Here is a 14278-nt window from a genome sequence, read left to right on the forward strand (position 1 = left end):
ATTCAGCATGGCAGTAAAACAATGTAGATGTTCCTCTTGGGGTGTGCCTTTAATGATGATATCATCAATGTAGGCGGAAACTCCTGGCAATCCTGTGAACACTGTATACATAGTTTGTTGGAATATTGCTGGAGCTGACTTGATCCCAAATAGAAGGCAGTTAAATTGAAATAATCTCTTGTGGGTGTTAATAGTGATAAGATTTTTGGAATCTTCATCAACTTCCATTTGTACCTATGCATCTGAAAGGTCCGGTATTGCAAAAAAAGTTCCACCGTTAAGTTTTGAGAACAGATCTTCTGATACAGGTAGTGGATGCTGATGTGTCTCCAATCTGTCATTTAATCCTGTGCTGAAGTTTGCACATAGGTGTACTTTGCTGTTAGCCTTATTCAGAATGATAATAGGTGCTGCCCAGGGTGAGTAATTTGTAGGTTGGATTACTTCTTCCCGTTGTAGACAATCCAATTTTTTTTTTTTTTACTCTGGCTAAAGCTGTGTATGATACCGGACACTTTGGTCTGAAGACTGGCTTTGCATCTGCCTTCAGTTTTAAAGTTGCTTTAACTCTAGAACAACATCCAAAACCTTCTTGAAAAACATTGCTTTGCTTTAAGTATGTTCTGCAGCATTAATATTGAAAGAATTGAAAATTGACTTTCGGGCAACATTGAAAAGATAAAGTTCTTCAATAAAATCCAAACCAAGAAGATTCAGGATTGATGCATCAGAAACATAGCACACACCTGAAATATTTTTTCCTTCAAAAGAGACATCGCATGTTAATTCACCAGTTAGTTGTATCTTGTTTCCTGATACACCACAAGCAATGTGGAGTTGTCTCAAGAGTTTGTTTTCCCAACAACTCCCATGTTGGATGTGAAATTAAAGTGATATCCGAAGCGGTCTCAAACTGAAAATTCACTGGCTTATTGTTAATCTCAACAAGTATATATTTTCTCCAAGCTTCAAAATTTATGTTGAAAGTTGCAAAAATTGAATTTGATGTGGCATTCTGGAAACGTCCTGACGTTTTTCTGTGGTTTTTATCTCTTGGCTGTGCATCCTGGAAATGTTGCAGTTATTTTTACTACAAAATCCGTCCTTGTGCCCATGACGTAAACAATGTTGATGTGTGTTTTTAAATGAACAAAAACAAGCATAGTGGATCTCCCCACATGATTAACAGGATGTTGACGGCTTCTTCTTATTTTCAGTCAGGGATTTCTCTACTGATTTGATGTTTATATTATTTGATTGGAATTCATTATTGAGATGAGTTTTATTTATATTAATTTATTTAATGCGGACTATTACTCTCATCTTAGTTGTTGTTTCACGACGTTTCGACCAACTATTCCTCTGGCCTTCATCAGGTGGTAACCGCGACGGGATAGGAACTCCGAATCTCCTAACTGCATTCTAGGAAATTACTTAATTGCTGAGACTGCAGTTAGGAGATTCGAAGTACCTATCCCGTCGCGGTTACCACCTGACGAAGGCCAGAGGAATAGTTGGCCGAAATATTGTGAAACAACAACTAAGAAAGATGAGGATAAAAGTCCGCAATAAATAAATTGATTTGCTGTTGTTTGATGGACTTTGTTGTTGCACCATTATCGTCTCGTGTTAGAATTATTAGTTGTTGACATTCTGTGATTAGAATTTGTACCATTATTTCTCTGTTTTTGTCAACCATAGACAGTAGATGTGTGCATATTTCCACATCTTCTGGAGATTATAACGCTGCAATGAAAATGAGGCATTTGAATTGATCCTCTGTCAGCGATTTCAGCCAAAAATTTTCGCATTGTAGATTGACAATTCCAGCATATTTGACAAAATCGTCCGTAGCAATTTCTTTAATTTCAAACAATTGTAACGAATATTAAATAAAGATGCTGACTCAAAAAAATGTTTGATAACGGTGCTATCGTTTCATCAAGTGTGAAGAAATCTGTTTGTTTTTTTTTTTTTTTTTGTTTTTTTTTCTCAGAAGGATGTAATTTGAAAATCTTTCATGGTCTGCTGCGTCCAGCTTGTGAAGTAGTAAACATACTTTCCATGTGTCGTCCACGGATGTGAACTTGAGTTGAAACATATCCTTCCAACATCGATACCAAGCAGTAAATGTTTGCTTTAAATCCGGATTGAACGAAAAACCCTTATTGTGTTTTCTACGGCGTCCAGAGAAATTATTTTTTAAATTGTGGCGTCAGTTTCAATTAAATTGTTTGGAGCTTTTAAAAATTCTTTTTGCTGGTTTCACAATATTTTTTCTAATAAATTCGGATCCATGACACAGATAATTCTGATTTTTTTTTTTTTTTTTTTTTTTTCTTTTCATTTGTGCAGAAAACTTTTTTTTTTGTTTGGAAAAAAAAAAATATAAATAAATAAAAAAAAATTTTCTTGTATTCTCAGCATCTAGGTTTGAACAGCCATTCCAAGTTGGTGTCCAAATCCGTGCTATTCAGAATAATGACAAATCGACTGCATTGGATCGTCCCAACCTAACGGGAGAAATGCACAATCGGACACGTCTACTTCGATGTGGACATGTAAGTGAATTTAATCATTTTTATTATCTGTCCCTATTTGGCATTGCTTGGGATTAAATAATGCATTAATAATAAGTAATGGATTTACTTAAAAAGTGGATGGCGAATGCCACGATCGAAAATGTGACTTTAAGATGCTCTGTCTGATCTATTACAATATGATTTATATGCACAACAGGTGTTGATTATTTGATGAAGTTAAGTTTTAAAAAATGTAATATTCTTCTACTGTTTTGTTATTATTGAAAAATGTCACCATTATAAAATAATTCAAAGTCTGATACAATTTTATTTGCCAGAACATGAATAGAAATACATTTTCTTTGTTAATAACATGGGCCCATGTTTTCACAAAGGAAACTGAAGAATCAGAATAAAATATTGAGCTTGCAGAATGTAAGCTATTGATGACATAATATATATATATATGTATATATATATATATATCTCATTCAAACCTGGTAGTGTTTGAATATATGGTTAAGTAGTCGTTATAGTCATTTAGAACTGCTTTAAAACTTCACCATTCACTCATTTTTCGACCAAATTTCAAACAATTATTACAGTTTATAGATCACCTTCTCAGCTATATTGTGAAAAAAGTTTTTCAATTTTCGTTCAGCAAAATAAAAGCTATGAATTTTCTCATGTTTAAAATTGAAAAAATATGTAAGGAGGTGAGCGACACTTTTTATGGCTGGTTTCCATAGCAACCACGTTGCTTCAGTGACGACTATTGCTACTAATTCACTGCTGTCGCGAAAAGAAAAGTACGACATGAAACAGAATGAAAGCATGAAACGAAGATAATTGGGGAAATTTTATTGAAAGCAGATGAGTGCTGCACATTATTACATATGTGTTTATGGGGGCAAAAAAATAAGACTGAAATTAAACAAAGAACAAGTGAATTTATTGGAAGCCTGGAAAAATCATGGATTACAATAGAAAAATGCGAGCAAGAAAAGTAATGTGGTTAAGCTTAAACATGGAAAAGTAAAGGATTAGTTGTTAAAACTGGAAAAGAAAAGGACAACATATTCTAATACAAAAAATAATAAATTTATAACTTAAAATATTGCAGCATTAAGAATTTTGTTTTAAATTCAATTAACATTATATAATCAATTCTTAATGCTGCAATATTTTAAGTTATAAATTTTATTTTTTACTAGAATATCTTGCCCTTTTCTTTTCCAGTTTTAACAACTAGTCTTTTACTTTGCCATGTTTAAGCTAAACTATATTACTTTTCATGCTCGCATTTTTCTATTGTAATATATATATGCTTTATTTGTTTTTACATAAGCAATATGTTGCTACACAGTCATGAGCATGTTTTGGTCAACTAGTTACCAGTAACTAGAGACCTCTTCAGGTGATATACAAACAAAGTTTGCAATGAAAATATCAGGACTTTCTTGTCATAGAAAATTAATGTCAGGAGGTTCCATCCAATGTTGCAAAAAATAAGATTTAGTCGTATGTAAGTAAGAACCAACAGGGGTGCGGATTTGAGTCTGTGTTTAGATATAGGAAAGGATGGGTGGGTTAAGGATCGTGATAAAAGTAATGGAAGACTAGAAAGAATGGTGTTTGTATGCATGTATTAAGGCCACCTTAAATCATAAACATACTAGGATGTTTTTTATCATAGAGAACTAATCAATTGCATCAGCCATATTAATTCATTGGTTTAGATTATATGTGTTCTTGACCTGAGAATTAACCTTTCCAAGATCCTTTTACTGATTTTTCTGATTTCGGATCTAGTAGGGTTAATCAGTCTTGTAGTTGATTTGTTGTCGAAATCTTGTTTATGGTCTTTTAAGAGAATGTAGTCTTCCTTATGGACTAATTTATTAACTCTATTGTTAATTTATAGCTTGTCAGCTATTGATTTGCTGTCCAAGTTAATTTTTTCTACAAAATCAAAATTTGCTTTTTTGTAATAACTTGTAATGTTCTGTTCCAATAATTTAAAGTATTCTGGCTTGCTTACCTTATAAAAGTTCTGGGTTTTATTCACCTTAACAAGTATTTCTCTTGTATTTTGAATTTTTTTTTTACAATTTTGTCTAATTCTTATTGGAAGTTTTTTTTTTTTTTTTTTTTTCTGTCGTGGAAGGTAATATCCCTGACCATCTTTGTCAGATCTGCCTCAAAGTAATCCAATTGTTCAACATGAGGTGCCGACTCCTGGCTTTTAAAACCGTAGTGATCCTTGTGACCTTCATTCATTGAGTTGTCAAGGAAAAAGTCTGCCTTCCATTTCATCCTTCTGAGTAGATCTTTTATTTTCATTGTGAGGATGAGTTAATAATTCCATTTGTTTGTGATTGGAATGTTTTTAAGCGAGGTGTTAAAGTTGATTTTTTTTCCATTGCCTATGAGTGGAAAATGCTGCATCATTATAGTGCTCAACGGAATAGGAACTGGAATAATCTGACGTTATTGTTTTTCAGAGGTTAAGTAACCAACGGAGTGTAAGTAGGTTAATACAAAGGTGCTCAATATCAAAGTAGAGCACGGTATATTCTTTATTTGTTTTTACATAAGAAGTAATGTTTTTTTTTTTTTTTTTTTTTTTTTTATTACATTTTCAGCCCAAACAAGGCACATTGCCACTTTGGTGTAGGGGCCTACTATCAGGGGCAACAACTACTGGGGCACTATGTAGGGATTTGGGCAGCAAGATGTCTGTTCACGTTGCACTTGAACTTCTGCACGTCAGTACAGTTGGGGAAGCAGGGATCTGGAATGGAATTCCAAAGTCTAGCTGTTCTGGGGAAGAAACTACTGGAGTAGAAAGATCTTTTACATCTAGGGATCTCTACAGTGTGGGAGTGGGATTTTGCAGCCTGTCGGGTCTGTCGAGGGTGTTCACGTCGTGGGGGCACAAGTGCTTGCAGTTCGTTAGAGCATTCACCATTAAAATACTTGTAGAACAGGCAGAGGGATGCAACGTTTCGTCGATGGGACAGAGGCTGAAGCTTAGATGCCAGTTCAGGGCCTATCAGATTGGTGACTCTCTTTTGAACCTTGTCTAGGAGCGAGAGACTAGTAGCAGATGCACCAGCCCAAATATGACAGCAATACTCCATACATGGGCGAATGGTTGCCTTATAGAGGTACACGATACTTTCGGGTGTTAGTAGTTTTCTAGCACGGTAGAGAGAGCCCACCTTCCTCGCAGCAGCACTGGCAATGCCCTCGATGTAATTGTTCCAACTCATGTTTCCTGTGAACGTTAGGCCAAGGAGCTTGAAAGACGTACTCTCAGATAAAGAGTCGTTGGTCATTGCTATAGGTGGTAGAGAAGGTTTCTAGTAATTATTGAATGAAACTAGTTTAGTCTTGGCAGCATTGAATGTGACCATCCATTTTTGTCCCCATTCCACTACAGATTGGAGGTCATCCTTTAGTGTTTCTGCTACACTATTCATGAGCATGTTTCGGTCAACTAGTTTCCAGTAACTAAAGACCTCTTCAGGTGATACAGCTTATACAAAAACAAAGTTTACAATGAAAATATCAGGTCTTCTTCATCACAGTAAGTTAATATCAGGATGTTCCGTTAAATGTTGTGAAAAAATAAGAGTTAGTCGTATATAAATAAGACCCAATAGGGGTGCGAATTTGAGTCCGTGTTGAGATATAGGAATCAATGGGAAAGATGTTAACTGTTTCACAAATGCGCGTGCATAAATCGTTCACATGAGAGATTCTTTATGTAAAGAATAAGGTTTGAAAACACTCTTTAAAGATATTGTCAAACTGGCCTAATGGTTATCGTACTTGACTCACTGCCTTTAGGTTTTGGTTTCAATCTCGGCTTGAGTGTTTTTTTACTTACAAGAACTGAACTATTTAGAAAAAAAAATAATACTCACATGCACATGTCTCAGTTTCTGTATGAATTAAAATATAATATTTATGCATATATTATGACTGGGCAACGTCAGGCATCCTGCTAGTATAAGAATAAATGGTGGACGTCCATTTTTTATTTTATTTTTTTTTTTATATAATTTATCTTAAAATTTTTCAACTAAGATTCACCAAGGGATTATCGTTAGAATTGAAGTAGAATCGAACACCAAAATTGATGCATTGCATTGTTGAGCGAATTGAAATTCTATACAGAGCTCACAAAGATCATGCCTCGGAATTGTTTTGTCTGAAGTTCTCATCATTAGCTGTAGTTATTCGTTTTATTAAGTGTAATTTTAAATGTTTTGTATTGAAAGAAAAATGTATTTTAAATTTTATTTTCTAATTTTTAGGATTGTGATGACCTTATCTTGATGCACTTGGGCTTCCTGGATTATTCCCGCTATATCATTACTGTCCAATTCTTTGGGCTTGAAAGAATGAAGTATAAAATTAAAAACATTAATTTCAATGTAAGTAATTTTTTTTCTTTTCATACTAAGAATTGATTTCATCATTGGTTCATGGGTAACAGAGCCACTGACGCTGGGTTAGCAGCAGCAGCAGCCATATGCAAATGATCAAGTCAAAAGCACGAAATCACAGCAGAGATAAAAAAGACAGGTTTTTTTTTTTTTTTTACTCACCTTGATCCCAGACAAGGCATATTGCCACTTGGACATAAAGGACTACTAATTGAGACCATGCCTAAGAAAGATTAAGATGTTGCATTTACGTTGCATTTGAACTTCTGCATATCAGTAAAGTTTGGGAAGTAAGTAGCAGGAAGGGAATTCCAAAGTCTAGCCGTTCTAGGGAAGAAGCTATTAAGAGTAGAAAACTTTCTGATATTTAGTGACCTCAACAGTGAAGAGGTGTGATTTTGTTGCTAAGAGGGTTTGTCGGGGATATGCACGTCGATGGGGCACAAGTGCAATGAGTTCATCAGAACACATTCCATTAAAATATTTGTAAAACAAGCACAGGGATGCAACATTGTAGCGATGGAACAGGCCTTTTTTGCCCTATCCATGTTCATAGAAGTAGGTATTGAAGACACGAGAAAGTAGGAAAAGATGTGTTCAAGACAAGTGGGATTTGAGATACATGGGTGGCATCACGGAGACGAAAAGTCACACTGTATCGGAAAAGGAGAAATGAACTGTTTAAGTAGTTCAGAAAAAAATGCGTTGTCGAAAATACCTGATATAAACGCTTTGTTAAAAAAAAAAATGCATCAAGTTTTTTTTTTTTTTTCTGTTTCCTTGCAACAGTGTTTACAATGTGTTTGGTCTTTACATGTTGCCTTGTAACGTTAAACATGGTCAGACACATTCTTTGTTGCATAATATTTCTTTATAGAAATGTGTTAATAAGAAATATTTAAAAAAAAATTAAATTTTGGAATGTTCCAAATGACACTCTGTAATACACACCACAAAAGGGAACATGAACCATCACCGATAACATCAAATGGAAAGGTCACGGTGTTCTATGTCAAAGACATACAGGCAGCCAGATACATAAAAGACAAAGTCATCACGCCAGAGATTGTAATATGGAACAAACCCGAAAGAACTGCACTCATTATTGATGCCACAGTTCCATAGAGCTGAACAAGTAAAGGTAAAAAAATATCAGGACATAAAGCATGATCTAAAACTGACATGATCTCTGGAAAAAATAAACATTATACCAGTTATGATAGAAGCAACTGACCTAATATAAAAGAATCTTCAGAAATACTTAGAAACAATCCCTGAAAGACCAAGCTGTAATGAAATACAAATAGCAACCATAAAGAGAACAACATCTATCCTTACAGTCAGAAGTTCAGCAGCTGTAAGGTGATGGACTAGAGCTTGATTAATTATGAACTCAAATATTTTAGCAAAAAGAGGGAGGAAGCTAATGGGGCGATAATTTAATGTGTCAGTTCTTTCACCAGAATTCTTGTAAACTGGTACTACAGAAGCAGTTTTCCAGCAGTCAGGAAAGCAAGATTTGTGAAGGCATTTTTTAAAAAGTTTGGAGAGAACTGGAGCAACCTCAGTGGAACATTTTTTTAATAGTACAGCTGGGATGAGATCAGGTCCACATGCTTTTGAGGTGTCTAGGTTTATTTTATGATACCATGTACTTGAGAAGGGGTGATTTTCAGATCATCTAGTGTGGTTTCTGTCTGCAGAGGAAAATCAGGGAGGGAGTGATTTGCTGGGTCCAAAGTAGAGTTGGAGATAAACCGACGGGCAAGCAGATTAGCTTTCTCGGTTGCGATGCAAACAACTTCAAACTTGTTGGATAGTGGGAGAATTGTTGATTTACTACATTGTTATACATTTTCCAAAAGTCACAAATTCCTAATTTCTGCGCTTCAATGCGTTTTCTGGTGGTTTTGGTATATTCTCTTTTGGCTGTGGCTATTTCCTTCTTACAATTACTTCTGGTTTCTATATATTTTTGTTTATTTTTACTGGATTTGTGTTAGATAAATCTGCGGTATGCATGCTGCCTTTGAGCAATGGTAGCTGCATAAGTAGAAGTAAACCATTGGGAAGAGTGAGGTTTGGTATAGACATGTGGGAACATGTGCTTCAATTGCTGCTTTGGACCATTCAGTGGTTTATTTGCACACTGTTTAGCAAGATGAGAAAAGATATTTCCCTATGGAGCATCTCTGATGTGATCCTTGTCAGCCTTCTTGTAGTACCATTCTGTAGTATTTCTTGCTACAAATGAAGACAATGCAATGAATAATTATAAGATAATTTTATGAAACTTTAAGAAAATTAAAATTCAAATCAAGAAAAAACTCATTGTAAGGTAAGTTTTAGGAATAAATGTTCTTTGAATAACAAACAACTTATAGCAAACAATTTTTTTTTTTTTTAAAGATTTTCTTTTTAATAATTTTTATTCATGTTCAAATCAAGATAAATATTATTTTTTAAATTTTTTTTACAATAAACTAATAATAGTAAATAAATGTTTTCTTAAATGACATTGGATTCTGCAACTTCATTAGCTCAGCGTTTTGACACCTTTCGTCATTTTAAGTAAACTGCCCGGAAAATTATGATGATAGCATTTTCCTTATTTTGCATAAGTACCAGCAATTCCATAAACTTATTAAACCGATCTAAGAAGATTGCCAGAAAAATCGGTAAGTTTTTCATATCAACTCTTACATAAAAGAACATTTTTTCCAGGTTGCTTAAAAACATCTTAATAAGAAAATAGTTGATATTCTAACAAATACATTTGTTTGTGGTACACTATGATGCTAAATCTAATATATAAATGGCTATATGTCTGTCTCCATATTTTCAAACTCTGTTTCCCCCGAAACTAAAAGTCGCGGAGCCGTGCTAGGGGCTTCAAATGATTGCATTTTTTACAGACCATTCTTTTATGGGTCTTTACCCGGTTAAAATTGTTTTTAAGGGGTCAAAATTGAAAAATTATTAAACATTTTGTACATTCATCTTGGTTTATTTTTAATTTTTAATCGGTTTCTATACGTGTCGCATCGTTACCGTGGTAACGTCACTAGCTTTGAATGTTACAGTTTCAGTTTTGATTCCAGCTGATGGCATCTAAATACTTTTCTTTTTTACTTTTGAAATCACGACTCTATAATAATATATATGAAGTATAGACAAATCAAAATATCATATTTAAGCATATTTTATGCCCAGGCAAAGGCGGATGCCCTCCTCCGCTAGTATTTACTTAAATGTATTTTTATTTTGGATGCAGACTTGGGCAGGTAATAAGGAGACCTAGGTTTGACCAGTTACCAGGGTCCCCCTTTTAATGTTGCCGAAAAAGTCTGATGGTAATGAAAGTTGATAAGCTCGAAGCCAGTACAAGTGCAGAAGTTGTGGGAAAGATGTTGCAGTGCGTCACCATTTGCCTATCAGGACTCCAAACTGGATTTTTTCTCACGGTTTATTCCCTTAGCCTTTGCTTTTTATCAAGGCATCCACAAGGCAGTGAATCTATTTACCCAAAGCTGGTGAAAATAATTTCTAATTTTAATGAAAATAATGAAGATCCTCATCATGAAAATAAAAACAAAATCCTATAGCGATACTTTTTAAAAAGAGTCGGGCGAACATTTTTCAAGCTAATTCGAGACATCTTTGTAACATAGTGCGTATGGTTGTATGCAAATGCATGTAAAATGACGTCACCAGTAGGGAAAAAAAAAGAATTTAAAAAGGAGATCACGTTAGAGATACGAATAACATGAGAAGCATGGATGACATTTGAGAATACAATCATGTGACGAACATCACTGCGATAACGAGAGAATGAGGAAATAAACGTTGTTGTACAAAAAAAAAAAAATTGAAGTTTTTTTTTCCCTATTCTTAGTCTCCTTTGCGACTGAGGTTATGACATGTTGATTTTCAGACATTGTTACATCTTAACAATAAAACTGTATTCTAACAAACTCAAATGTCCATGGGTACACTATGATACATCAGTAACATATTTCCCCTTCACAGTCATTACAATCCTTCATTTTTATTTATTTTCTATTTATTTAATATCCACTTCTTTTCTTTCTACCCTTAACTTCTTTCTTGGAATTCAGAGAGATGATATGGCTTTGGTTTGGTGGATTTGTGGTGTGTGATTTGATAACAATTCTGATCGCTGCTATTGATGCTGAAGGTGCTGAGACTAGAGTTAGCTTTGCATTGCAACTCTCTCCAATGATGTTGATATGTTGACTGAGGCTTTGTTTAGATAAATAAAATGTACACACATCCCACTTGAGGATAAGCAAGGAAAAAACAGGCAGAGAAAAACTTTCACGGACTCTGTCAATGATAACCTCAACAGTGACTTAAAGCGACATTCATTCAAGATGGGTTGAACCAGCTCTTCCCATAGAACACAGGCCACATACGATGGGCCATAGCGGCCAAGATGGTGATGGGCAGCCAGTCCCAGAACCAGTGGCGAACACTGTAAACCTATGACCCAAAGCTAAGTTCGATATCAGCTTTGATAGTGTGTAACCACATCTTCAGCTGGTTTCTCGTGTATATATACGAATCTGGGAGTGATTCTGGAGCTATTGTTTCATGAATGAACTGTCCTGAATTGCAACATGAAGTGTGGCCAAAGCAGCAAAGTCTCTTAAGAGATTGGTCGAGAGGGATAATCCTGTATCGCATCCTGACTTAGGTATTGAAGGCAAAATGGTGATAACAAGACCCACAGAATCCTTCTGACCTCACCAATAACACCTGTAAACCAACGTGGTAGTTTTGTTTAGAAAATCACTTCATACCACCATGATCAATACGTAACTTGCATCTGATATGCAAACGGCACATTAAATGAAGAAGAAAAGAGAACTGAATTATTTAGCCATCAACATCTGAGCTTTGTATAGTTACTGAACTGTAAACCAAGTAATTTTCATGAATGTCTATGGTTGGTTGGTTGGTTGTTTTTGTTTTACGGCATATCAACCCTTTTTGGGTTATTTAATACCAAATCCAAAGATTTTGAAGAAAAATATTTTAATAGAATATATTTGTTGTTTGCAAGTCGGTTTCTATTTAACCCATAGTTGGGACCCTAACAAGTATTACCACTCCAGGTCAGAGTGGACCTGGGAGCAATGGCAATTAAAGGGAGGCTCCACACTCTCCAAAGCCCGCAAGCTGGGGCCTCACCACTGGATATAGTTTAAGGTCGTATCCAGAACTGCATGAATGTTTATTTTTTTGTTAACATCCAATAACTGTATGCTCAATTATTGATTTTTCTTTTTTTTTTTACTATTGATTTCCGTTTTAGATGAATTCGGATTTTCTTTTCTTTTTTCTTTTTGTTTTTATTCACTTTTCTTTACCCCTTCCCACCTCACTCTCTATCCATTGACTGATTTTTTTTACGTCGGACTTTGTCACGTGACAATCGACTCATTATTTACAATTGTGCAAAATACACATGACTTTGGTTTCTCTTATAAAGTCACCTGTAACAGCTGGCTTTATCAGAAGATCATTGGCCACACATAAATAATATGCTAACCTCCGCTTACATCTCAAAGTTTTTTGTTATTCAATTCTTTTTTGTTATCAAGAATCTTACCATTATTATCGATTTAGCACTAAATTGCAGATAAAAAAAATTGGAAAAATTTTATATTTAAATTCAGTAAATCCTCTCTAAAAATTTAAGAAAAAAAATGAAGTTCAACATTTAAAAAAAAACATTTCTGAAGACTATGGCAATGCAATTTTGGTTGAAGATAGCATTTGATATGCAACAAAGATAAAAGAATTCAACAATTTTCAATTGAATCATTGAATTATTCAACATTGTCATTTCATCCACTTGCCTTCACATTATATCAATCTAGCGGGGGGGGGGGGTACCCGGCGTTGCCTGGGTGTTTGGAGGTGTGTAGAGGGGTTAAATCAAAATAAAATGGAAAATAAAGAATAAGTGAACGTAATAACCCTGTTTGAATATTATAAAAAAAAAAAAAAATCAAACGTGATGCAAAATAAAGAATAAGTAAAACGTTAAAACTTTTTAAAAAAATCTGAGAAAACAAAAACACAAAAAACCAGTGAACATGATGCAAAATAAAAAATAAGTAAAACGTTAAAACTTTTTTAAAAATCTGAAAAAACAAAAACACAAAAAAAAAAACAGTGAACATAATGCAAAATAAAGAATAAGTAAAACGTTGTTAAAACTTTTTTTTTAAATCTTTAAAAAGAAAAACACAAAAAAAATAGCGAACATGATCGAAAAATTAAAAAAAAAAAAACGAACGGAAAAAATGACATAAATAACTCTGTTTCAATATTAAAACTTGAAAAATCGAAAAAAAAAAATACATCTGATATCTAAGATTGAACATGCAATCTTAAGATAACATTGCTGCTACTATACCGACTTGTCTATGATCGTGTGAGTGAAATTAGATCATTTTTTAGCACGTTGTTTGTGCATGCGTGTTTGACTAAATAAAGGAATGATTTTTTGCAATGCAAACGTATGCATCAGAGATTTAAAAAAATTTGTATGCATTCTCTAAAACTTTGAACATTTTTTTTTTTTAGGCTAGATATTTCCGCCTCCTATTTTTTTATTCTGGCTGAATGGACTAGAAGGAACTGCAAATTACACTGTTATGATGACTGAACCTATGCATTCATCGTTTGAAGTTTCATCTCTCTGTTGCAGATATTGATGGTGTGAGACGAAGAAAGCAACCCCTGTCATAGGCATGCGTCAGAAGCAGAGATGTGTCATTGAATTCTTGGCAAAAATGCATTGAAGAATGGTGGTGACTATTTAGAAAAATACATTCTGGAGTACGAAGGTCGCTTGTTTCAATGGTACCACTCCTGTTTTCGTAGCTCTTCAACATTTTGAGTTAAAAAAAAAAACATAGGAGGCTTTAAATTTGGAAAAACCTTCATATATGAAGAAGCACAAAATTTATAGCAAATTACTCTCTCCTTAAAAAATTTGGTCCTGGATATGACCTTAAACTATATCCGATTGTGAGGCCCCAGCATGCGGGTTTTGGGGAGTGTGGAGCCACCCTTTAATTGCCATTGCTCCCAAGTCCACTCTGACCCGGAGTGGTAGTACCTGTTAGGGTCCCAACTATGGGTTAAATAGAAACTGACTTGAAAAAAACAAATATATTTTATTAAAAAACTTTTCTTCAAAATCACTGAATTCGGCATTAAATAACCTGAAAAGGGTTGATATGCCGTAAAACAAAAACAAGC

The 14278-nt window shown here is 34.4% G+C and overlaps 1 protein-coding gene across 3 annotated transcripts in view; it reads left to right on the forward strand.

The window, feature by feature from the left end:
• Positions 1–14278, forward strand: part of LOC145248286 (transmembrane protein 181-like) — a 118428-nt gene that overhangs the window by 75760 nt on the left and 28390 nt on the right. For all 3 annotated transcript variants that reach the window (XM_080110159.1, XM_080110161.1, XM_080110160.1), the window contains exons 5-6: positions 2425–2561; positions 6848–6967. In XM_080110159.1, the coding sequence (XP_079966285.1) occupies positions 2425–2561; positions 6848–6967 (257 nt within the window). The remainder of the gene's footprint in view (positions 1–2424; positions 2562–6847; positions 6968–14278) is intronic.

This window comes from Euprymna scolopes, chromosome 26 (genome assembly GCF_053919585.1).
Source record: "Euprymna scolopes isolate OS-2025 chromosome 26, ASM5391958v1, whole genome shotgun sequence".
NCBI lineage: Eukaryota > Metazoa > Mollusca > Cephalopoda > Sepiida > Sepiolidae > Euprymna > Euprymna scolopes.